Source organism: Poromitra crassiceps, assembly GCF_964638095.1.
Source record: "Poromitra crassiceps genome assembly, chromosome: 13".
In the NCBI taxonomy this organism is placed as follows: Eukaryota; Metazoa; Chordata; class Actinopteri; order Beryciformes; family Melamphaidae; genus Poromitra; species Poromitra crassiceps.
This window is the reverse complement of record NC_139644.1, coordinates 35,330,696-35,354,218: the sequence shown is the minus strand read 5'-3', so window position 1 is coordinate 35,354,218 and position 23,523 is coordinate 35,330,696. Positions and strand designations below refer to the sequence as shown.

The 23,523-nt window shown below is 45.4% G+C and overlaps 1 protein-coding gene across 1 annotated transcript; it reads right to left on the bottom strand.

Moving 5' to 3' along the window:
* Nucleotides 1-778: 778 nt before the first annotated feature.
* On the bottom strand, nt 779-23,419 carry xpnpep3 (X-prolyl aminopeptidase 3, mitochondrial). The gene is made up of 11 exons (XM_083649746.1): nt 23,170-23,419; nt 22,024-22,146; nt 19,773-19,960; nt 18,057-18,276; nt 16,986-17,170; nt 16,730-16,792; nt 13,904-14,017; nt 13,674-13,759; nt 11,083-11,266; nt 5,890-6,010; nt 779-1,944 (listed from the first exon to the last, which is right to left on the bottom strand). Exons 1-11 carry the CDS (start codon nt 23,237-23,239, stop codon nt 1,778-1,780), a joined length of 1,521 nt encoding a protein of 506 aa, XP_083505872.1. The 5' UTR covers nt 23,240-23,419; the 3' UTR covers nt 779-1,777.
* Nucleotides 23,420-23,523: the final 104 nt, after the last annotated feature.

Genomic DNA, 23,523 nt, shown 5'->3' with positions numbered 1-23,523 from the left:
CATCTGAGAAGATTCTGTTGTTATAATTAGGCCAATATACAACTATAGCTGAGGTGATAGTGGAGTAATAGCAAAATTAAACTAATTTTTCTGTGGTTCCCCTCAAAGACCCCTGGAGGTCCATGGACTCCACTTTGTCAACACTTTTCCCTCACTTCACCAGCAAGATTGAGATGAAATGTATACATTTGGAAGAGAAAAGGTAGGCAGCCAGGTATGACCGCGTGCAGAGAATTACAAAGTGAAATACAGTCAGACATTCCTATTCTGGACCTGTGACCTGAAGGGAGCGTCAAGGAGTTTACAACTATGGGAAGCGCTATTGTTTTAAAGGATGCATTTGTGCTTGTGACCAAAGAATCACAAAATGTGTTTGGGGGAAGATTCTTCTAATATTGTGGTGGTCAGCTCCCCCTGTCTGTCTGCCCCCAAATCTACACCTACATAACCCTGAGATGAAACATTCATCAATGCATTTGACGTAAACATTTCTGCACCTCTTATCATCATTATCATTCAACCACAAAGGGTCACTTTAAAAAGGAAAAAAAATTCAGATCGCACCAAGTAAAACAAAAAGTGTCAGTAAATTGACTCTGGAGTTCCTTCATTTAACCTTAAACAACCAGAGGATTTATTAGTTATAAAAGGGGGAAAGATTAGGTCTTTTTTTTTATGTATATATAAATCTATACAAACATAATTTGATGACCTTTGCGCACCGAGAGTGCCATCGCCTTTGAATGTGCTCACACTTTTCTCTCTGAGTGAACACCTGCACACACAAAACCTTGTCACTGTACACTTTCAAACCATTTCAGTGCATGCGTCTCATTATTATACACGTTTATCAGGAGGAGCCCATTTTTTGGGGAAAGAGTCCCATTTCACTTCTTGATTATTTCAACCTCGTGCATAAAGATGGCGTCTCCTTTGGTGCTTCCTGTCCATCCACCAGTACGGTGCACACCAGTACTGTGCAGTGTGCACACCAGTGGATGTCACCGTTTGTGTGTTTTTTTTACAGAGTGCATGTCAGACAGAGAAATTGAGTGTGTGCGTGTGTTTGTAGGTATGAGAGAATGTATGGAGTGAGTGAATGAACAAGTAATGATCCCTGTGACTTGATGCAATGGCGAAAAACAAACAAACAAAGAGCTTCAGGAGGCTGACATCTTTATGCACTTGGTTCATTGACCCATTATAAATACTAGAATAAAAACAAAATCACATTTTTCACTTTCGCATGGGCCCATATCCTCAAGTATGCTCATGTTCAGAGTGAGACTGCTGATCTGAGACTGAGGCCGGAGATATACCCGCTTTTAACTACGCGTTTGCATGCGCATGATGGCTGCCTCGTGTATCCTACATCCGTTTTTTGGAGCGTACGGGATGGGCACAACCAACGCACCGAGGGATGCAGGATACCGTTGTGGTAATATAGGCATCCGAACGCATAGTTAAAAATAAGTACATCTCCGTTGTTTACATGGTCACTGGACCCGACTGCAGTAGCAGGACTTAGATCAGTTCTTCATAACTGTTAGCGTGGAAGCACACGACAACCTTTAGCTCCGAGACAAATAACATTACAGTCAGTTCTCTAGATTTGTGCGGGCTAGCTTAATCCAGAGGTCTTGTAGTGTGCTTCCACCTTTCACGCACATGGGCCCTGAGCCTGATGACATCATCACCGTGAAACACACAGTAGACAGTACACCGCCTGCCGTGGACTCTGTGGCCCGTCTCGCTCCCTCATCCGTCTCCGTCTGCTCTATCCCCGGGCACAGGCCCGCTCCACATCGGCGATGGTCTTTGGTGCGTCGGAGGACAGAATCAGAGGGCCTCCCTTGTCCCGGATCACCACATCGTCCTCGATCCGGACCCCCAGGCCACGGAAACGCGCTGGGACCTGGTCGTCATCCTGACAGATGTACAAGCCTGTGACGAGAGAGAGAAAGACGAGTGTCGGCAACTGAAAGGGTGACGGTAGCCCCGGTTTCACTCCCTCTCCGCCTACCCGGCTAGTTTGAAACATGCAATGAAGTGGGTGTGGAGAGCAGTGGTCCAGAGAGAAGATGAGTGGTTATCAAATCAATCTCATTACGTAGAGTCCAGAGCAATCTAGTACGAGAGTGGCGTCAGCGGAGGACCAAAATGTCTGACTCAGTAGCCAATGAATAGCCAGGAAGGAGGCTCGCGCTACTTTTGAATGCTAAAATAAAGCTGATAATGTACAATTTGATTCTTTAAACATCTGACCCTTTCAAAGTACATCACAAACTGTCCATTTTGCTGCAACTCGACAGCGAGGCTTAATCCAGAACCTTACTTCCGGGAACTCTTGAGAGTAAAAAACTGGTCCATTGGAGTGAATGGAGATGTCGCGACTCTTCTATATACACGGCTCTGGTAGAGTCTAAGTGAAGTAAGAGAGTAAACATCCAATGATATTGATCTACTGAACTTTTAACCCAGGGAAAAAAGGGGATTGTCAATTAACTGTAGCGCCTAAGACATGAGCAGAGGAACATAATGCACTTATATGTGGAGGTAATAATGTGTTGTATTTTCTCCCATCTCAAACACAGAGATTTCATTAACATCTTAAAATAAACATGTTTTAGTGTGTCTTACCCCTTTAATCGCCCCGTGTGGAAAATGCATCTTACAACAGGAGCAACAAGAGCCATAAAAGTTCAACAACTGGAAAAAAAATGATGCATTCATACCAATTCAGGCGATGCAGCGATTAGCCACAGCCACCCCCCCCCCCCCCCCCCCCCCCACACACACACACACACACACAGGGCTCATGTTCTGACGGCAGCTCTTGCTGAACAAAGCACACAGTCAAACACACACTGCTGCCTATGATATTTGCATAATCATTCAGTCATCTACTTCTAGGATAATAAGCGCTGTTGGTGGAGATCAGTCTCTCTTCCATCTTCACAGTTCCTCGGCAAGCAGCGAACTTGGGACCGTACAAAACATGACACACGCTGGACTCGTTCTTCCCGTGGGCGAGAGAGAGAGAGAGAGAGACTGAGAGGGAACATGTGACAGAAAAAAATAGAAATAAGCACCTCGTGGTTGTATGCCTCCGCCGACAAGTCAAGTTCCAGTCTACATCCATGTTCTGTCTATGTCCAGACTCATACAAGCACAAATACCCTGAATCCCACAGTGCCGTGGTGTGGCCATTCAGCCTTATGGTACTTTAGGCAATGTTTGGGGGTACCTCACCAACAGCTAATCATTTTCAACATGGAAAATGGTCCTACCCCTACCCCTAACCAGTGTTGTAATCAAGTCACTATATCTCCAGTCTGAGTCAAGTCTCAAGTTCCCAGTGTTGGAGTCTGAGTCCAAGTCCGGAGTTCCTGAACATGAATGTGAATCCACGTGTAGGTGGAACACACGTGCCCTTGCACAAAATGGAATGTGACGAACGGAATTAATATAGCTATCAATATCTTATGCCAAATTATTAGGGCCTATTACAAAAAATAGCAGCACTTTATTTGGATAGTCCGCCTACACACTGTAGGCCCTACAGAGTATAAGTAACATTTCAACAGCTTATTAGTTGACACTCAACAATTCAACTTTTTTAACACATCATCTATCAGAGAGTCTGTGTGACAATTCATGAACATGCCTACATATGACACGAGGTGCAGGTCAGGTGTGTGCAACGGGAAACAAACAGAATCTGTTTGTTGAGTCTCAACTAATAAGCTGTTAAAACAACATCTACAGACAAAGCAAACGGTTCAATTGTTGAATGTCAACTAATAAAGCTGCGTTCACACCGACCTATTAAAGTTTTCCGCCGGCATCGAGTTTACATACAAAGTCAATGCAAACGAGCGATTGAGCGTATATTCACCAGGGAGAAAAATCGCTGGGCGTCCGAGCGACAGAGACGGAGCGATAGGGAGAAAATAATATCCCAACTCGAGCGAAATTACGCTGGCATCAGTCGCTCGCTGTTCAACGCTGATTGGCTGCCGTGTGAGAGTGAGTCAAGGATGACACTGGCTTGGAACAAACCGCTGGTTTATTGTGTGGCAACAAACCGCATTGACAGCTGATTGACAGGCTGAGAGCTGACATGAAGTGAAGTCTGTACTACCGGTATAGAGCTCGCGTTAGGAGCACGCTGATAGGCTTAGCTTGTAAACAACTACGGTGGCTCGTAGCGGACAAATATCATGACATTGCGTAACGTTATAGCCCCCAGATGTCCGTCAATTATTCTGCCTGTTGACGAGCGATTTAAACAGAGCGACAGAGCAATTCCAAAGGGTTGAATCGAGCGGCAGAGAGAAAAATAAATATCTCGGTGTGAACACAGCTTAAGCTGTTGAAATGTTATAAATACTCTGTAGACTCTCTGTAGCTGGACTATCCAAATCAAGTGTTCACGTCTCCAACTTCCGAGTCCAAATGCATGAATGTCCAAGTCCAGTCACAAGTACTGAAGTGAGTCCAGGACTTGGACTCGAGTCTGAGTCCTGGACTCGAGTAATACAATACTGGCTCTAACCCTACCCTCCCACCACCCACAGACCCCTAGCTAGCTACTCCCTTACCCACCCCTGGAACCCTGACTCTCTACGACCATCCTATCCTTAGCTACGGCCCATTTTCCCTAGCCCTGCTCCCTTACTGACCACACCCCCTCCCACCATCCACATCCCCCTAGCCACTCCCCCAACCAACCCCTCAAATCCCAACTCTCTACAACCTTCCTATCCCTAGATACTGCCCCTTTACCCAGCCACCCTTCCTTGAAGAAATTCCCTCAAGACGTTCCTGAGATATCGCCTTAACAATGCCTTGGTGCTCTACTGAGCGATTTAGAAGATCTTTTGTTCCTGCTTCTGTCAAATTCTTTAATGAACACTGCTAGCTCTGCATTGTGAGGCTCTTTCTCTCTCTCTCTACTGTATTATTGTTATTGTGCTGTATGTTACTGTTTCTTGTTTGTAATGTATCTGTACTCGCTCTGGTGGCAAACCATGTTTCCCCTCGGGGATTAAGAATAAACACCATACCATACCATACAAGCATGAAACGGGTGGACGCGTGAGGTCACAGAGTGACCTTGAACTTTGACCGCCAAAATCTAATCAGTTCATCCTCGAGTCCAAGTGGACGTTTGAGACAAATTTGAAGAAATTCCCTCAAGGCGTTCCTGAGATCGCATTGACGAGCATGGGATGGACGTACATACGGAGGGATGGACGGACAACCCGAAAACATAATGCCTCTGGCCACAGCTATCGCCGGCGGAGGCATAAAGAGAAGTGTGGATGGAAGAGAGATAGAGTAGTAAAGCAAACAGAAACAGACAGAGCACAGGAAGTGTGAATGGAAGAGTAGTAAAGCAAACAGAAACAGACAGAGCACAGGAAGTGTGAATGGAAGAGAGTAGTAAAGCAAACAGAAACAGACAGAGCACAGGAAGTGTGAATGGAAGAGAGTAGTAAAGCAAACAGAAACAGACAGAGCACAGGAAGTGTGAATGGAAGAGAGTAGTAAAGCAAACAGAAACAGACAGAGCACAGGAAGTGTGAATGGAAGAGTAGTAAAGCAAACAGAAACAGACAGAGCACAGGAAGTGTGTGTGGCCTACACACCAAGCATACACACAATGCATAGAATAGTAATAATAATAATAATGTGAACAATGGAACTGGATTGCTCAGGTTAAAGTTCGTATTTTGCATAAAGTTGCATGGTGGGACAATGTGTGCATGAGTGCTTAAGAGTTTTAGTGAGAACTTGTGGCTGTTCGAGAAATAATTATGCAGTCACACCTCTGTGTATGCACGAGAGAGAAACACGAACATTTAACCCTCGGTGTGCCTGTACCTGGCTCTATGGTGATGGCCATCCCGGGCTGTAGAGGCTGGGAACGGGACAGGTCAGGAGTGTCATGGACGTCCATGCCCAGGTAATGACCAACGTGGTGGGGGCAGTAGCGCCGCGCAGCCTAGGACCAGCAAACACAAAACCATGGCCATGAAGGTGTGACTGTGTCATTGTCTTCTGACAGTCCCAGAGCATTGCTTCATCATAACGCTTACATTTTCTACCATCCTTAAAGTGATCATCTCAAAGATATTCATGTAAATAAATGTCTGTTAGGTCACTATCTATCTGATAGTGACTTAACACAATGGTGATTGAGCCTATGGACCATTGATGGAAGCCTTTGCATTTTCAGTATAGCAGCATTTATGAATTTGGTGTCTGTGGTGACACAGGGTGGGCGGAGCTAACACAATAGACTCACTCTGTAGGTTACTGTAGGTTCACAGGGTGGGCGGAGCTAACACAATAGACTCACTCTGTAGGTTACTGTAGGTTCACAGGGTGGGCGGAGCTAACACAATAGACTCACTCTGTAGGTTACTGTAGGTTCACAGGGTGGGCGGAGCTAACACAATAGACTCACTCTGTAGGTTACTGTAGGTTCCCCGTTCCCCACAACTCTTGTGTGAAGTAGGATAACAAGCTACTTTTTTCTGGTCTCTGCTAGCATTACGGGTGGTTACTATGGCCGAACAAACTGACTAATGTCACATTATGCAACACTGTTTGGATCTCACCTGCAATTACCAGTTTTATTTGTAGATGAAATATTGCCTTAAAGGAGTCAGACATCCAAACCAAAAGGGACATAAGTCAATGTTGGAGCATACAGAATATGTAACCTGTGTTGTGTAGTCCCGCCGCAGCTGTGGATCAACCCAGGAACCTTCGGCATGTGAGGTGGTCGCTCTAGCAAGGAGGCTAAAGCCCACGGGCTCTAGTCTTTGTTGCTAAGAGTGTCTCTTGAGGTGTCAGAGAGTGTGGATTTACTAACTGCACAGCACTACCCGCTGGCCACCGTTACACATCTACTGTATTCTTCAACGCAGTACACATATTCAACTGGTGGCTTCCATGGCACTGAGGCTTTATGAAGGGTTAGGCCAGGCATATAAGCTGTGGGTTTGATCCCATTTTCAATCGACAAAACAAGTCATTCAAGTTTGAGGAATCCTTGGCACATACAAGTATTATACAAGATCATTTGAGGGCCTTGGTGTCAAAATGTGACATTAATCACAGCTTGGTTATCATGCAAATCAAAAAGGGACAAATTGTGACTTGGCTCTTTAACCAAGTGGTTACGACGACACCTCTGACTAATGAAGACAGTGTGCGTACGCTCTCTGCACCTTGTGTGTCTGCTTTGCCTTCTGTGTTGCATTGTGCATACCATTCCTCCCACATGCTCCCATTCAATGTCCATGTACTTTGATTTAGAGTTTGCACGGATGCAAAAGCATTCCCAGTTCCACGTCAAGGTCGTTCCTTCAAAAAACCCAAATTGTGTGTGGCCATTATGCATATTCTTGCCAGCATTACAAAGTGAATAATTCGTACCATTTTACAGTCTGTTGACAGTGGAGACATACAGTACAAATATACATATAGTCAACATGACAGGCTGACTAAAGCACAAACTAAAGGTTTCTATTTTGTTCGCCGCCTAGCTAAAAATACAAGATTGAGAGATGGCAATCCACGCTCAATGGGTGAGTGTTTATTCTATTCCCTCCCTTGTGTTTGCACTCGGTCCTGTCTCTCCATTTGCATCTATTGCGAGAGAGACGGTCAAGTGGACCTATAGAGTGCTACATCCAAACTCCTATTCTGGGAGGGCTGATAATTATGGGCCCAGTAAGTTCTGGATGGAGGTCGTCCCACGTGATGGAAACTCAAACATCAATCACTCAGCCGAGGCAGAAGCCAACAAATGTGAGGTAGAGGCTCGGAGCTTTCCAGGCCAGGTTTGATCAAAAATGATCAAACCTGCCAACAATTCCCTCTTTTAGATGCAACGTCATAATTCTTTGTCTTAATGAAGTATTAATGTGTCAGTCCGCTATGCGTCTTGAACAAACAGCTCCCTGCCAGCCACAAATCATCCTTTGTTATATTACCTCCCCCCCACGCTTCTCCTTCCAAACTTCTCCAAAGAGACTTTTGATTTTTTGATTTTTTTTTTACAGAAACCAGTTGAATAAATTTACATTAAGCGTGGGTTTGGCTCGCTCCATTCATTTCCCTGAAAAGAACCACTGCAGGAAAGGAGTGCCTCTATTATATGTAGTTATACTGGCATATTGTGCTTTATGAAGGATGTAATTAGGTCACCATTTCATCGTTTAAATTGGCCAGAGAAGCTTATGGCTATTTCCTGACCACAAACCATTGGTGGGGCTAAAAATAAACAGAAGATATACCAAAAAATGTCTCAATTCACTGGACATCTGAGATAGTAAAGGCGATAATTGTGTTATTTGTTTGTACATTACTCAGCAGCAGGGGAAAAGACGTTTTAAAGCAGTAAAATGCAACATTATAAATGTGAGTGTGGAAGCACGGCACGTTGGCCTTCAGTGTAGCGGTGAATGAAATTCAATCTTAGGCATTTCTGTTCTATTTTAGTCTCTCTGATAAACATTCATTTTGCTGTTAATATGTGCTTTGAAAAGCTAAAAAATAAACATGGATTAGTCATTAATGTATGCACACTTTGCTAACAGTACACTGTATAACTGTTCACAATTAAAAGGTCTTCAATGCAGCAGCTAGTATTTGATGACACAAATGGAGGCCACGCCACACAGTGACTTCCCTTTATTTAGCAGGCTTGTGCAGGACAGTCGTTAGCTGTGTAATCACTAAACACAAGGAGCACCTGGATATACTGTAGTGATCTGTTAAACACAAGGAGCACCTGTATTAAACTGTAGTGATCTGTTAAACACAAGGAGCACCTGTATATACTGTAGTGATCTGTTAACACAAGGAGCACCTGGATATACTGTAGTAGTGATCTGTTAAACACAAGGAGCACCTGTATATACTGTAGTGATCTGTTAAACACAAGGAGCACCTGTATATACTGTAGTGATCTGTTAACACAAGGAGCACCTGTATATACTGTAGTAGTGATCTGTTAAACACAAGGAGCACCTGTATATACTGTAGTGATCTGTTAAACACAAGGAGCACCTGTATATACTGTAGTGATCTGTTAACACAAGGAGCACCTGTATAAACTGTAGTGATCTGTTAAACACAAGGAGCACCTGTATAAACTGTAGTGATCTGTTAAACACAAGGAGCACCTGTATATACTGTAGTGATCTGTTAAACACAAGGAGCACCTGTATATACTGTAGTGATCTGTTAAACACAAGGAGCACCTGTATATACTGTAGTGATCTGTTAAACACAAGGAGCACCTGTATATACTGTAGTGATCTGTTAAACACAAGGAGCACCTGGATATACTGTAGTGATCTGTTAAACACAAGGAGCACCTGGATATACTGTAGTGATCTGTTAAACACAAGGAGCTCCTGTATAAACTGTAGTGATCTGTTAACACAAGGAGCACCTGGATATACTGTAGTGATCTGTTAAACACAAGGAGCACCTGTATATACTGTAGTGATCTGTTAAACACAAGGAGCACCTGGATATACTGTAGTGATCTGTTAAACACAAGGAGCACCTGGATATACTGTAGTGATCTGTTAAACACAAGGAGCTCCTGTATAAACTGTAGTGATCTGTTAACACAAGGAGCACCTGGATATACTGTAGTGATCTGTTAACACAAGGAGCACCTGTATATACTGTAGTGATCTGTTAAACACAAGGAGCACCTGGATATACTGTAGTGATCTGTTAAACACAAGGAGCACCTGGATATACTGTAGTGATCTGTTAAACACAAGGAGCACCTGTATATACTGTAGTGATCTGTTAAACACAAGGAGCACCTGGATATACTGTAGTGATCTGTTAACACAAGGAGCACCTGTATATACTGTAGTGATCTGTTAACACAAGGAGCACCTGTATATACTGTAGTGATCTGTTAAACACAAGGAGCACCTGGATATACTGTAGTGATCTGTTAAACACAAGGAGCACCTGTATAAACTGTAGTGATCTGTTAACACAAGGAGCACCTGTATATACTGTAGTGATCTGTTAACACAAGGAGCACCTGTATATACTGTAGTGATCTGTTAAACACAAGGAGCACCTGGATATACTGTAGTGATCTGTTAAACACAAGGAGCACCTGTATAAACTGTAGTGATCTGTTAACACAAGGAGCACCTGTATATACTGTAGTGATCTGTTAAACACAAGGAGCACCTGTATATACTGTAGTGATCTGTTAAACACAAGGAGCACCTGGATATACTGTAGTGATCTGTTAAACACAAGGAGCACCTGTATAAACTGTAGTGATCTGTTAACACAAGGAGCACCTGTATATACTGTAGTGATCTGTTAAACACAAGGAGCACCTGTATATACTGTAGTGATTTGTTAAACACAAGGAGCACCTGTATATACTGTAGTGATCTGTTAACACAAGGAGCACCTGTATATACTGTAGTGATCTGTTAAACACAAGGAGCACCTGTATATACTGTAGTGATTTGTTAAACACAAGGAGCACCTGTATATACTGTAGTGATCTGTTAAACACAAGGAGCACCTGTATATACTGTAGTGATCTGTTAACACAAGGAGCACCTGTATATACTGTAGTGATCTGTTAACACAAGGAGCACCTGTATATACTGTAGTGATCTGTTAACACAAGGAGCACCTGTATATACTGTAGTGATCTGTTAAACACAAGGAGCACCTGGATATACTGTAGTGATCTGTTAAACACAAGGAGCACCTGTATATACTGTAGTGATTTGGGAAATACCGTTTTCATGTATTAACACCTGTGACTCTTAATAAGGACCAAGTAGTACACGTTTAAATTTAAATCAGTCAGTAGGGACCTTCATAAGGAACCAGGGAATATGAGACATTTTAACAGAGACTTTATTGCTTTTAAATAGCACTATTAGCCTTAATGCTATTCATTCATGTCTCCAGACAACAGCTCGGTCTTCCCAAAGCAAAGGGCTGCTCCCTGCTTTGAAGTCAAACATGTCCATAGATACAGATTTGGGATCCTACCTTGAGCAGGTCAGCGTCGCTGGTGCTGGCCTTGACGATGCCTAGCTGCCTGAGCTGGCGTCCCAGCAGCGCCAGCATGGTGGTGTAGATGTGGTCCAGACTGACGCCTGGGGAGCACAGGGACAGACAGGAGCGCTGCACCTCCAGCACGGCCTCGTACAGCTCCGCCTGGGCAGGGCCGAACCTGGAAGCAAGAGAGGTGAAGCCAGGGCAGGGAACAGCCACGGTGCGTTGGAACAGACTTGAAATGGTTTGAGAAGACTCCCTCCTCCAGTTCAAATACTAACACTCGTCCAAATTGGCTGCTAGATGGCAGAGAAGGGCTGGCAAACCCATTAAGACCTGTGCATCATTTATAGACCTTTAAGACCTGGAGCGACGTCTGCGTTACACATGAAGATTTGTGTTTATTGATTTAAAAAATGTTAAATCAATATGAGGGCAAATGCAATAATTTATTAATGATAGTTTTAAGCTCTTGCTTCTACAGAGGCTGAGAAAACGTTTTAGTGAACGCAGACAATTCTGTCAAGTTTTTCAGAAAACCCCAATGACGTGAAGGGGCCTTAGGTCTTAATGAGGGTGCCTGAGGTCTTAATGAGGTTGCATGAGGTCTTAATGAGGGTGCCTTAGGTCTTAATGGGGGTGCCTGAGGTCTTAATGAGGGTGCCTGAGGTCTTAATGAGGGTGCCTTAGGTCTTAATGAGCTTAATGAGGGTGCCTAAGGTCTTAATGAGGGTGCCTTAGGTCTTAATGAGGGTGCCTTAGGTCTTAATGAGGGTGCCTGAGGTCTTAATGAGGTTGCCTGAGGTCTTAATGAGGGTGCCTTAGGTCTTAATGGGGGTGCCTTAGCTCTTAATGAGGGTGCCTGAGGTCTTAATGAGGGTGCCTTAGGTCTTAATGAGCTTAATGAGGGTGCCTAAGGTCTTAATGAGGGTGCCTGAGGTCTTAATGAGGGTGCCTTAGGTCTTAATGAGGGTGCCTGAGGTCTTAATGAGGGTGCCTTAGGTCTTAATAAGCGTACCCGAGGTCTTAATGATGGTGCCTGAGGTCTTAATGATGGTGCCTGAGGTCTTAATGATGGTGCCTGAGGTCTTAATGAGCATGCCTGAGATCTTAAAGGGGTGCCTAAGGTCTTACTGAGGCTACCTGAGGTCTTAATGAGGCTGCCTAAGGTCGTAATGAGGGTGCCTAAGGTCATAATGAGGGTGCCTTAGGTCTTAAAGGAGAATTTCGGGTTTTTTTAACCTGGAGCCCTCTCCTCACATTAATTATTATCCGACGACTCACCCAGTGTTCTCCGCAGCGTTTTTGTCCGTCTTAGGCGTTGTTTTGAGAAAAATAGTGTGGAAGCCAGTCCTAGAACGGAGCTCCGTGGGGGCCACGTGGCAGCGTGCTTTTCATCCATGTAAATAGACAGTTTTATTCCCGTTTTCGACGCATATCGTCATAAACTGATCCCTAAAGAGCGATCAGACTGCTATTCTCCCCCGGGCTCTTTTCAGCGGTAGTTACAGGCATCCAATTTTCGCCTCTCGGGTCAGTGAGACACAACTCTCGTCAAGTCAGTCCACAGGCCAGCGGCAGGAAGTCCCGCGAGACTTTCCTGCCGCTGGCCTGTGGACTGACTTGACGAGATTTGGTCTCACTGACCCGACAGGAGGAAATGGGATCTGGGAAGAATAGAGGGGGAATGGAGAATGGAGAATGGAGGGGCTCTCCCCGGGGGAGAATGGATCAGATTATGACGATATGGGTCGAAAACGGGAATAAAACTGTCTATTTACATGGATGAAAAGCACGCTGCCACGTGGCCCCCACGGAGCTCCGTTCTAGGACTGGCTTGCACACTATTGATCTCAAAACAACGCCTAAGACGGACAAAAACGCTGCGGAGAACACTGGGTGAGTCGTCAGATAATAATTAATGTGAGGAGAGGGGTCCAGGTAAAAAAAAAACGAAATTCTCCTTTAATGAGGGTGCCTGAGGTCTTAATGAGCATACCTGAGGTCTTAATGAGGGTGCCTGAGGTCTTAATGAGGGTGCCTGAGGTCTTAATGAGCAATGCCACTTCACACTTACAAGTTACACACATTCCCACTTGACAGCTGCCCAGTACAACCTGTCAACCCACTGCCAGCAGCCTCAATGGAGCGAACTATTCATCATTCATCTAGTTTGACAGTTATTGAGAGTTGATTTGAGTTAATGAGTTATTAATTTGAGTTAGTGTGGACCAGTGATGTCACTGGTCCACACTTTAACACTCAATAACTGTCAAATTAAATGACAGACTTCAAAACTGTTTACAGTTTTCTGATATACTACTGATGTTCTAATGATACAAAGCTGGTTGAAAATGGGCGGAGTGTTCCTTTAAGTGTCTTGCTCAAGGGCAGCTTGTTGGTTGTTCACTTTCTTCTATGGTGAAGAGGTGCTCCAGTCCAAAGCCCACACATAACATGAAGAGGTGCTCCCGTCCAAAGCCCACACATAACATGAAGAGGTGCTCCCGTCCAAAGCCCACACATAACATGGGACCCTGCTCAGCTATTCTTTACAAGCCGTTTAAGGACAAGTAACTACTTACTTTCCATTCACTGGCCATGTGCGAGTGATATCGCTGACATAACCAAAGTATTCACAACCACCATCAAGCAGCACCATTTCTCCATCCTGACGGAGGAAAGAAAGGGAATTTTAAAATGTGGCCAATCATTTAGGCTAGTCAGTCATTTTGTTTGTTACTTACACCTTATCCAACACCTATCTTGAGATTGTGCAGCCAAAACCGTGCACCTGCTCAATGTGTCCCTTTACCTTGATAAGCTGGTTGTTGTTGATGTAGTGCAGCGTGTTGGCTCTATTCCCTCCAGCGACCACAGGGGGGTAGGCCAGGAAGTTGGCCCCACGGATCCGACTCTCAAAATCAAACTGGAAGAAGGTGATAACACTGGACATTAACAACCCAGATTGAAAATAGATTTGCAGTTTTTCCTTAAAGAGACCTTCGTAAGCGATATATTCCTCTCCACCACTCGCTTTGCCAAGAGCTTCTTCCCAAGCGCAGTGCGGAGTCTAAACGATCACAATTCCAAATGTTAGATCTATGCACTTGTACGGGGGGTACGGTGGCGCAGTCGGTAGCGCTGTCGCCTCACAGTCAGAAGGTCCTGAGTTCGATTCTCGCCTGGGACACTGTGGGCGCTGTGGTTGTGTTCCCCCCCATATCTTCAGTGCCTACTGCCCAGGTGGGGTATCTCGTCGTAAGGGCCTTTCTCTCTGTGTGGAGTTTGCATGTTCTCCCTGTGCTCCCCCAGGGGGTTCCTCCGTATATAACCCCCCCACTAAAAAACATGCAGAAGATCAGATCGGCATCGTCATCCGACCAGTGACGACAACATCCGAAGTTGGTCCCCGGGCGCTGTACGAGAAAGCGACCACTGCTCCTGGCCTGCCCCTCGGAGGAAAGGACATGCCTGGATGGGTTAAATGCAGAGGACACTTTTCACCGGCCACCGTCAGCATGAGTGTGTTGTGGCCGCATGCATGTATTGTGGTGTTCGTGTGACAATAAAAGACGGGCTTGTCCGTTACGAGAGTTTTTTTTTTTTTTGTCTCTAGACTACCTAGACCAGTGATTCCCAAACTGGGGTACGCGTACCCCTAGGGGTACGTGGAGGTACTACAGGGGGTACTTGAGAGAAAGGGGAAAATGAAAACATGTAAGAATAAATTGTACAAATAAATTAAACTTTAAAATAAATCTGCTCAGGAGGCACTAATTGCAACTCTTTCACTGCATTTCCTATTTTGTAATGTTATATTCTTCAAACGGTGGGTTATCATTCATTCATTGCATCGTATGCTATAGTTTTCTCTTGTAGTTTTCTAAGCAAAATGTTGTAGTCAGGTAACGGGGGTACTTGCATTCAGAAATCAGTCAATCAATCGTAAGCCAAAAAAGTTTGAGAACCACCGACCTAGAACTGACCTTTTTTTCTGTTGCTTTTCCTTTGTATAAGATGTCTTATTATCTGATCATGCAACACTGATTCTATGCATAGGCATTTTATTATTGTGCACTTTAATCCTGCACTTTACATTTGAGCCGGATGACTCGGGCCTCTCCACATGTGTACTCGTCTAATTTTACTCTTTTTTCGTATTGTTTTATATTACTTTTTTTTTTACTGTTTTATTGGTATATAAATGTTCTTACATGTTGTCGGTATGTTTTGTTATGTACAGTATGTTTTTAAGCTCTTTGCACCCCAATTCCAATGTAGTTTCTACTGCAGATGGTAAATAAACTGACTCTGACTGCACATAATTCCTGGTCTAAAAAGACTTTTAACACATTCACTGCCAGCCGTTTTTTCAATACTGTAGGTAGGTTCTGCCAAGGTTTTTTTTTGAGGATTCTGGCTCATCTTTCAAGAGCCGAGGATTCTTTTCTGCTAAGATTTTGTGAACACAAATGATCTCAAAAGAACTAATAGAATGTGTGCTTTCTCTGTCTAAAAGAGTTAGTTTGTAGAGTTAGTAGTTATGTAGGCATTAGCAGTAGAATACAGCATGGTTTCAGCGTCTGAAAATTTATTCTGAGATAAATGGCTTTTTGTGAAATTCGATAGAACAGTCACTTTAACCATTTATTTTTGGCGTAAGACGTCAGACATCTAAACAATAGTTTTGAACAGTAATTTCCTCCATAGCAGCAGGAAACCCCCCTCTCCTTCAAACTCCTCCCTCCGTGGGTGTGTCTCTGGTGGCTTTGCAGCGTTTGTCACAAGCGAGGCTCTGCCTGTCTGTGCTGCCTGGCTGCTGGCGGCTGCTCTTTGGGCGAGTCTGCATGAGTCGTTTCGGTTGTGAGCTCAGCTGCAATGAAGCTGCGTGCGATTGTGGGCTTTCTGCGGTGTTTCAAAGTGTGTTGCACGCATAATCTATTATGCAAATTTGCAATCCCCCACCGCCAGCTCCCAGCGCGATAATGCGCGAAAGCGAAAGCGTTTTTCGCCAATCCATTTTACAGTATGAGAATGGATTCGTCGCGCGTTCCCCTGCAGTTTTGGCTCGGCTTTTTCTAGTCTGGAGAGCACTGTCGCCACTTAGTGGGTCGGTGGAATGGGTTGTACACGTTCGGTGGCTCCAATATTTTTATAGGAGACGTGGGGGGCGTTGATCCACGTCCCACCGTCAAATTTTTTTTTATTTATTTTTTGACGAGTCAACTCGTCATTGGCAGTCAACCGTTGGATTTTTTTTGACGAGTCAACTCGTCATTGGCAGTGAACGTGTTAAGTGAAGTTCTGTTTCATTCCTTCCTGACTGCCAGTGGCAGGTACTAACTGTGAATAATGATCTCGCGCTCCGCGACACACGAGTGTTGTTATACCAACGTAGTCACGTATGTGACGTGAGGTACCTGCGCATCTATAAAGGTGCGCCGTGACCCACCATACGTCATCTCAGAATCTTCTCGCACCGAAGGTTCCGAGTGACCGGCATGACTGGCAGTCATCCAGGAATTCACAGAACCATAGTTACCTCCGTAACTTACGTTATCCTTTATCATCCCCTTCCTAGAATTAGGATGATGATTCTTTGTCAATAATGTAGAGTGCTAACAGAGTCAGTCATTACCTTAGCAAAGAGCACAGCTTCATCAACGTCCCCTTGAGACAGAGCCATCGTCTTCCTGAAAGCCTGCAAGACAAGCAATTATCTCTGACATTGAATTCATAAACATGTTGATGCATCTACAATGGATGTTTTCATTAGCTATTTATATATAAATAGAACAAAATAAATCCCCCAAATATGTGTATGATATGATAGTTAAAATTAGCTAAAAAGGTGTGTGGGGGGGGGAATGTGAAAACTTGAAGGAAACACCTACCTGTGCTGTGATGCGGCCGGCCTCCTGCATGAGAGCCACCTCTGCAGAGCTCTTGAGGGCCCTGAGGGAGTGTGTGAGGGGCCGGACAGAGTGTGCCACTGGCCCCGCCTCCAGCACAGGACACAAGTGAGTCTGGTGGAGCCGCGGGTGGGCCGGCTGAGAACTGTCGTACCACAGCGTCGTACCTGAAAGGAAATAGGAAGAGCGGTGAGAGACACAGATTAGGAAGAGAGAGAGAGAGAGAGAGAGAGAGAGATGTGGGGGGAGGGTTGAGCTACTTCCAGTTGGACGTCGCCTTCATGTGAGATGAAGCTCCACTGCAGTTTGTAGCACCAAATTCACAGTGAGTTCTCACCCCTGCAGTTCCATCTCAGCCTTCTCCCAAACCATCAAAGTTAACCCGGCTCCTATATTTTACTCCTGACAATGTGTTGTCCGTGAACGCACCACCAGTCCCTACAGTAGCAGGCAGAGTCATTCTGTCAGAGCGCTGGAGGGGGAGGGTGAGTAGGGTGAGTGCGTGACAGAGCATCGTCAGTGAGGAAATGTGGGATAGCGAGGACGAGGTAGATATTGTACTTTTGGACCCACAGTGCAAATGTTTGACTACAAAACACTTGATTATGATGCACAAGCTATTTGGAGAAATCTGATGGACTCTTCTTTATACTTGTTCTGGTGCTGTAAACAGATGGTGCTGTAAACACATGGCCCTGTTAACTTCTATGGTTTGGGAGAAGGCTGAGATGGAACTAACTGGCTGTGTCTGTGTGGACCTACAAAGTTCCACTGACATGGGGGTGAGTGACTGAACTGACTTACTTGACTGAATGTTGTATTTGGGGTGAACTATTGCTTTTAAGCTCCGTGTCCACCAAGCACCACTTCTTGAACTGGCAGTGCTAAACAGATGCTTATGGGAAGCTCTGACCAGTTGCTACACAACTATCGCAATGCTATGCTATGCTCAGCTACCATGCTGCTCAAAAGAACCAACAGCATGACCTGTCCTTTGGAGGAAAAAAAAGTTTTGTGAAGAGACACGCAGCCTCCCGACTCCCAGCCACCCACCTTTCAGGCTCTTGAGCACCAGACCCAGCTCCTCGGTGCTATGAACTCTCTCGATGCCAGTCAGGGCAGCCGCCCCGTCCTTCCCCGACCTGGGCCCATCCCAGAGCTCCCTCGCTGGGTCTCTGCGGGGCACGAACAAGATGGCCTGGTCCGGTCTGCCTCTTCCATACAGAACCAAGGCACTGTCGGGCTCTTGGATGCCACTGAGGTAGAGGAAATCCTGGGGGGAGTAGGGTTCAGGACCGGTTCAGTTCAGTGTGTTTGACAATTCATTAAAATACATTGTACCCCATATATGCATTCTAAACATTGTCAAGGAATACACAAAAAGTCACAGACTTATTTTCATTGTGGTTGCTCGTAGACATACAGTACACATACGGACATACAACATAAACAATTTCATGATAAAAACCAACATCATCATCTGAGAATATCTCAAATCCTTACAAACTATAGTTGACAAGCATTCAAGATTTTTACACATTGGTCGCTGCACTAGCGTCTCCTCTGGTCAGTCGGGGCGCCTGTTCGGGGTGGAAGGGAACTGGTGGGAATAGCGTGATGCTCCCACGTGCTACGTTCTACTGTTGAAGCTCCCACTGTCAGGTGAAAAGAAGCATCTAGCTACTGGGCATGTCTCGGAGGAAGCATGGTGCTAGTCTACGGCTCTCCCCAGATCGGCCGAGGGTGGAGCAGCGACCGGGGCAGCAGGGGGATGGGGGGGGGGGGGGGGGGGGGGGGGGATTGGCCAAGTACAATTGGGGAGAAAATGGGGGGAAATCGGAAAAACATAATAATAAAAAAAGGATCCACATTTTAACTTTTGCTTTAAAGCTGTTAAGGTTTGAACCATCTTTGATGGCCAGTGGCAGCTTATTCCATTCATGAGGTCCTAGAAGTGCAAATGAGCATTGGCCAATATTTATTCTGCACCTTACTGAAAGCAGACTGACTAGGCTAGCTCTGGTCTATTCTGCACCTTACTGAAAGCAGACTGACTAGGCTAGCTCTGGTCTATTCTGCACCTTACTGAAAGCAGACTGACTAGGCTAGCTCTGGTCTATTCTGCACCTTACTGAAAGCAGACTGACTAGGCTAGCTCTGGTCTATTCTGCACCTTACTGAAAGTGGACTGACTAGGCTAGCTCTGGTCTATTCTGCACCTTACTGAAAGTGGACTGACTAGGCTAGCTCTGGTCTATTCTGCACCTTACTGAAAGCGGACTGACTAGGCTAGCTCTGGTCTATTCTGCACCTTACTGAAAGCGGACTGACTAGGCTAGCTCTGGTCTATTCTGCACCTTACTGAAAGCGGACTGACTAGACTAGCTCTGGTTTACTCTGCACCTTTATTCTGCTAGCTCTGGTTCTGTGGCTGTGTGTTTCTCCTACTCTAGGGAAATATTTGGTGAGGTCATTAGGGACCCTATCATTAACTATCCTGTGGACCATTGACAGTCTAAGTTGAGTCACCCTGGCCTCTACAGGTAGCCAGTTGAGTTGCTGTAGCTGAGTCCTCCCTACACGATCTGGAGGACCCATGTCCATTACCACCCTAACCAGCTTGTTCTGGGACATGTGTAGCAACACCAAAGAGAAACAGAAGGGAAAGAAATGAGAGGAAGACACCGGCACGAGGAAAGAACACAGAAGAAGAAGAAGAAGAAGAAGAAGAAGAAGAAGGTGGAATGCAACCTGAAACCAAAAGACTACCTGGTTCTGGTGGAAGGGATAAGGGATGTCATTGGTCATGTAGCGGGTTGGATGGGACAGAACGATGACCAGATGGGAGCTGGAGGAAGCAGAGGGTCCCAGCCGGTCCGCCTGGGCCTCGATGAGTGAGGCCAGCCTGTGTCTGCGGAGCTCATACTCTGTCTGGCTCAAGCCTGGAGTCACCTCACCTGAGGAGCACAAGACACATGTGGCGTCAAAATGGAGTTGGGATGTTGCGTATTGTTCTCTCTTCTGTCACTTGTAGTGCAGTGTGGGCTCTATTAGAGCTGCAACTACAACTAAAAACACTGGATGCTACAGAAAGAGAAGGATATTTTGTAGTGACAGTGTATATCACTGGACTCTATCTTCTTCTAATGCGAAAATAATGGATAGAAAAAATGTGCTGCCCTGCCACCTGCGGCATGTTTGCTGAACTGACTTACTGTAAAATCACAGTGAAATAAAAAAATCACTTTCACCTTGTTCACTAAGATTTTTTTATGCCATAATATAGACCCAAATGCCCCCTCCCCCCCTCCCCTCCCCACACACACGCAAAACTTTTTTATCCTTGATGCAACAGACCAGGCAAGTCACAGGTCGAAACGGCTTATCTCAAACAATCCTAATAAAATGATCGGCACGTATCGCTGCATGCCGCAAAGACATTGGTGCCTGGATGTCTGCCCACCACCTGAAGCTGAATCTTGGTAAGACAGAGCTACTCTTCCTCCCTGGGCAAGACTGTCCTCTCACTGACCTTTCCATCTCCATTGACAACACTACTGTGTTTCCCTCTCAAACAGAACCTTGGAGTGATCCTTGACAACCAGCTGTCCAACTCAGCCTGCATCGCAGCAACTGCTCGCTCCTGTAGGTTCTCCCTGTACAACATCTGCAAAATCCGTCCGTTTCTCACAAGGGAAGCGACACAACTCCTGGTCCAGGCACTTGTCATCTCTCGCCTGGACTACTGCAATGTTCTTCTGGCTGGGCTACCTGCCGCAGCCATCCGACCGCTTCCGCTCATTCAGAACGCTGCAGCCCGTCTGGTGTTCAACCAACCTAAATTCTCTCATGTCACTCCCCTCTTCCGTGACCTTCACTGGCTTCCCATCTTGGCTCACATCAAATTCAAGACACTGGTACTGGCCTACAGGACAGTCCACATGACAGCCCCTTCGTATCTGCAATCTATGGTCAAGTTCCCAACTTCGCATCGCTCCCTCCGCTCCTCCACCCGTCCAGATCGCCTCGCTCCTCCACCGCTACGTGGGCTCAAAAGTCGCTCGTCCCGATCGCGACTCTTCTCGTTCCTCGCGTCACAATGGTGGAATGAGCTCCCCCCTTCGGTCAGGACGGCCGAATCGCTGCCAATCTTTCAGCGGGGACTAAAAACTCACCTTTTCAGGCTCCACCTGGGCCCTTCTTGAACTAAGATCTTTTAATTAAAACAACAACAACAACAACAACAAAATCCTTCTCAAACCTACTAATGCTTCATGCTACTTATTCCTTCTCAAACTACTTCCTACATGGTGCTAGTCTATCAAAGTATCTTAGCTGTCATTGTGTTTTTGCATAGTTGTTTTCTGTACTGTTGACAAAATGTGATATTGTAAGTCGCTTTGGACAAAAGCATCTGCTAAATGACGTAATGTAATGTAATATAAAACCATTTTTTTTTTTTATCTCTACCCTTCACATCAAACAAAAATGCCTCTCTCTCCCAAACTGACATCTCGCTGGTTGACACTTTTGAGTGATCACTCCCTGGTCTATATAGCTAATTTCACCTTTCATAACAACTGTACGGGGGCTGATTGTTTTTAATATAATACACCTGTTTAGACTCAAATAGATGATAGAAAAGGCTGTTTTGAGGGTGATTGCCTGTCCAGTGATCCCGCAGCGTACTGAGTGATCACGGACCAACAGCAGGCAGAGCTACTGCTCTGGAAAACCCCCTGTCTCGTGCTGCCTGGAGTGAGCTGCGCAAGGACTCCGAGATGGCCACAGGCTACACTAGGCTTCCAAACGGAAGTCCAAAAAACAACGGTAGGCTTCGTCCATATTATTGAATGTTGATGGGCATAGTCTTGTTTACAATGCAGTGTTGTCTCCAGGATTTTGTGACAGGGTAGTGGTGGCTGTTCAACACTCACGCAAGCGTGTTCCAAAGATGGGGAATTGGGAATGGGGATGTTTCTTGGCCAGCCTGTTTTCCAGGCTCGGCAAAAGTACTCACCATGTTTGATGAGGTGTGGATGGGTGAACGGGCTGGGCTGGCCCAGGTACCGCGGAGGAACCGTCTTTGGTTTCAAACCTCCAGGTTTCACAGAAATGTTCCTGCATGGGCAGCAGACACATCCTAGAGAGAGAGAGAGAGAGAGAACAATCAGCAGAGACTCTTGCACTGTATGTAGTCTTGTAGTTGATTCACCAGACATCGAGTGCAAGGCAAGTCCAAAGGCCTCGAATCAGAGTCCAAGTCACCAAGGACATGTCCGAGTCGAGTCCAACGTTTGAGTCTGAGAAACCAGTTTGAGTTCAACAGCATTTTCACTTGATTATCCCTTTACAGATTTGACAGTTAGCTCGACCTTTTGTGCCAGGTGATGTAAATCCATGTAAGTGAAGCTCAAATTAGATGGTGGAGGAATCTTCATCTATCACTTGACCCAAGTCCCAAGTTCAGGTCCTCAGTGGGCAAGTCGTAAGTCATCAAAATGGGACTTGATTCCAAGTCCAAGACTTGCATAGCAGGACACTACATGAAGTACCTTCAAACTTATTATTATGTAATACATATAAAATACCAAGGGTGATACTAAAGGAACAGTTCACTGCACAATGAAAAGTCAGTCATTATTATAGTCCTTTTACATTTATTTTATACAGGGAGTCTCACTGACAGCAACGCTCTCTTTTTCAGGAGTGCCCTGTTCTCTCTCTCTCTCTCTCTCTCTCGCACACAGCTGACCAGTACAACCACAGTCTGCTCTGCTGGCCACTGTCATCACGTCAGTCAAAAACTCATATCCCAGCTCTCTCCCTAACTCACTGTGTTTGATGGTTCTATGAACTTGTATGGAGTTTCGACTGACTTGAGTAGACTGAATTTGTATTCGTTGTGAACTGTTCCTTTAATACATCAGCTTTAGGCTTTAATAGCACATGTGATCTATAAAATATAGAAAACAGATATGGCTGAAGGTGCCATTGGTTTCTGGGATGTGTACCGTGGTGATACAGCAAAACAGCCTTGTTACATACAAGCAAAACACTGAAACTTGCATAAGATTCTTTTGGGGCTGAGAGAGCAGAACAGCATGGAGTCAGTTGAACTCAGGTGAAATGCCAGCCTGAGATCCCATGGCACCACACACCTCACCTGGGCTCCAGCTGGAGCGTGGCAGCAGCCTGACAGCCGAGCTGAGCAGGCTGCTGGTGGAGGGCAACATCGCTGCAACTCTGCGAGACGCTTCAGTCGAAGCCCACCATGTCTGCCTGGGCTGTGCTGTGCTGTGCTGGGCACGACGGTGGAGATCAAGTGCTCACATGAGGCACATGTAATGACAAAAGTAGAGATAGTGAACTAAACTGTGAAACTACGGTGGACATGCGGCTGTATATTGTCAAATGAGAACCAGACGTGACGCTTAAATCGTGTTTTAAACTCCCCTACAACTTGACAGGAACGTTTGCTAGTTGCTTTGTGCCATTCAGAAGGTGACAGATTCTTGGT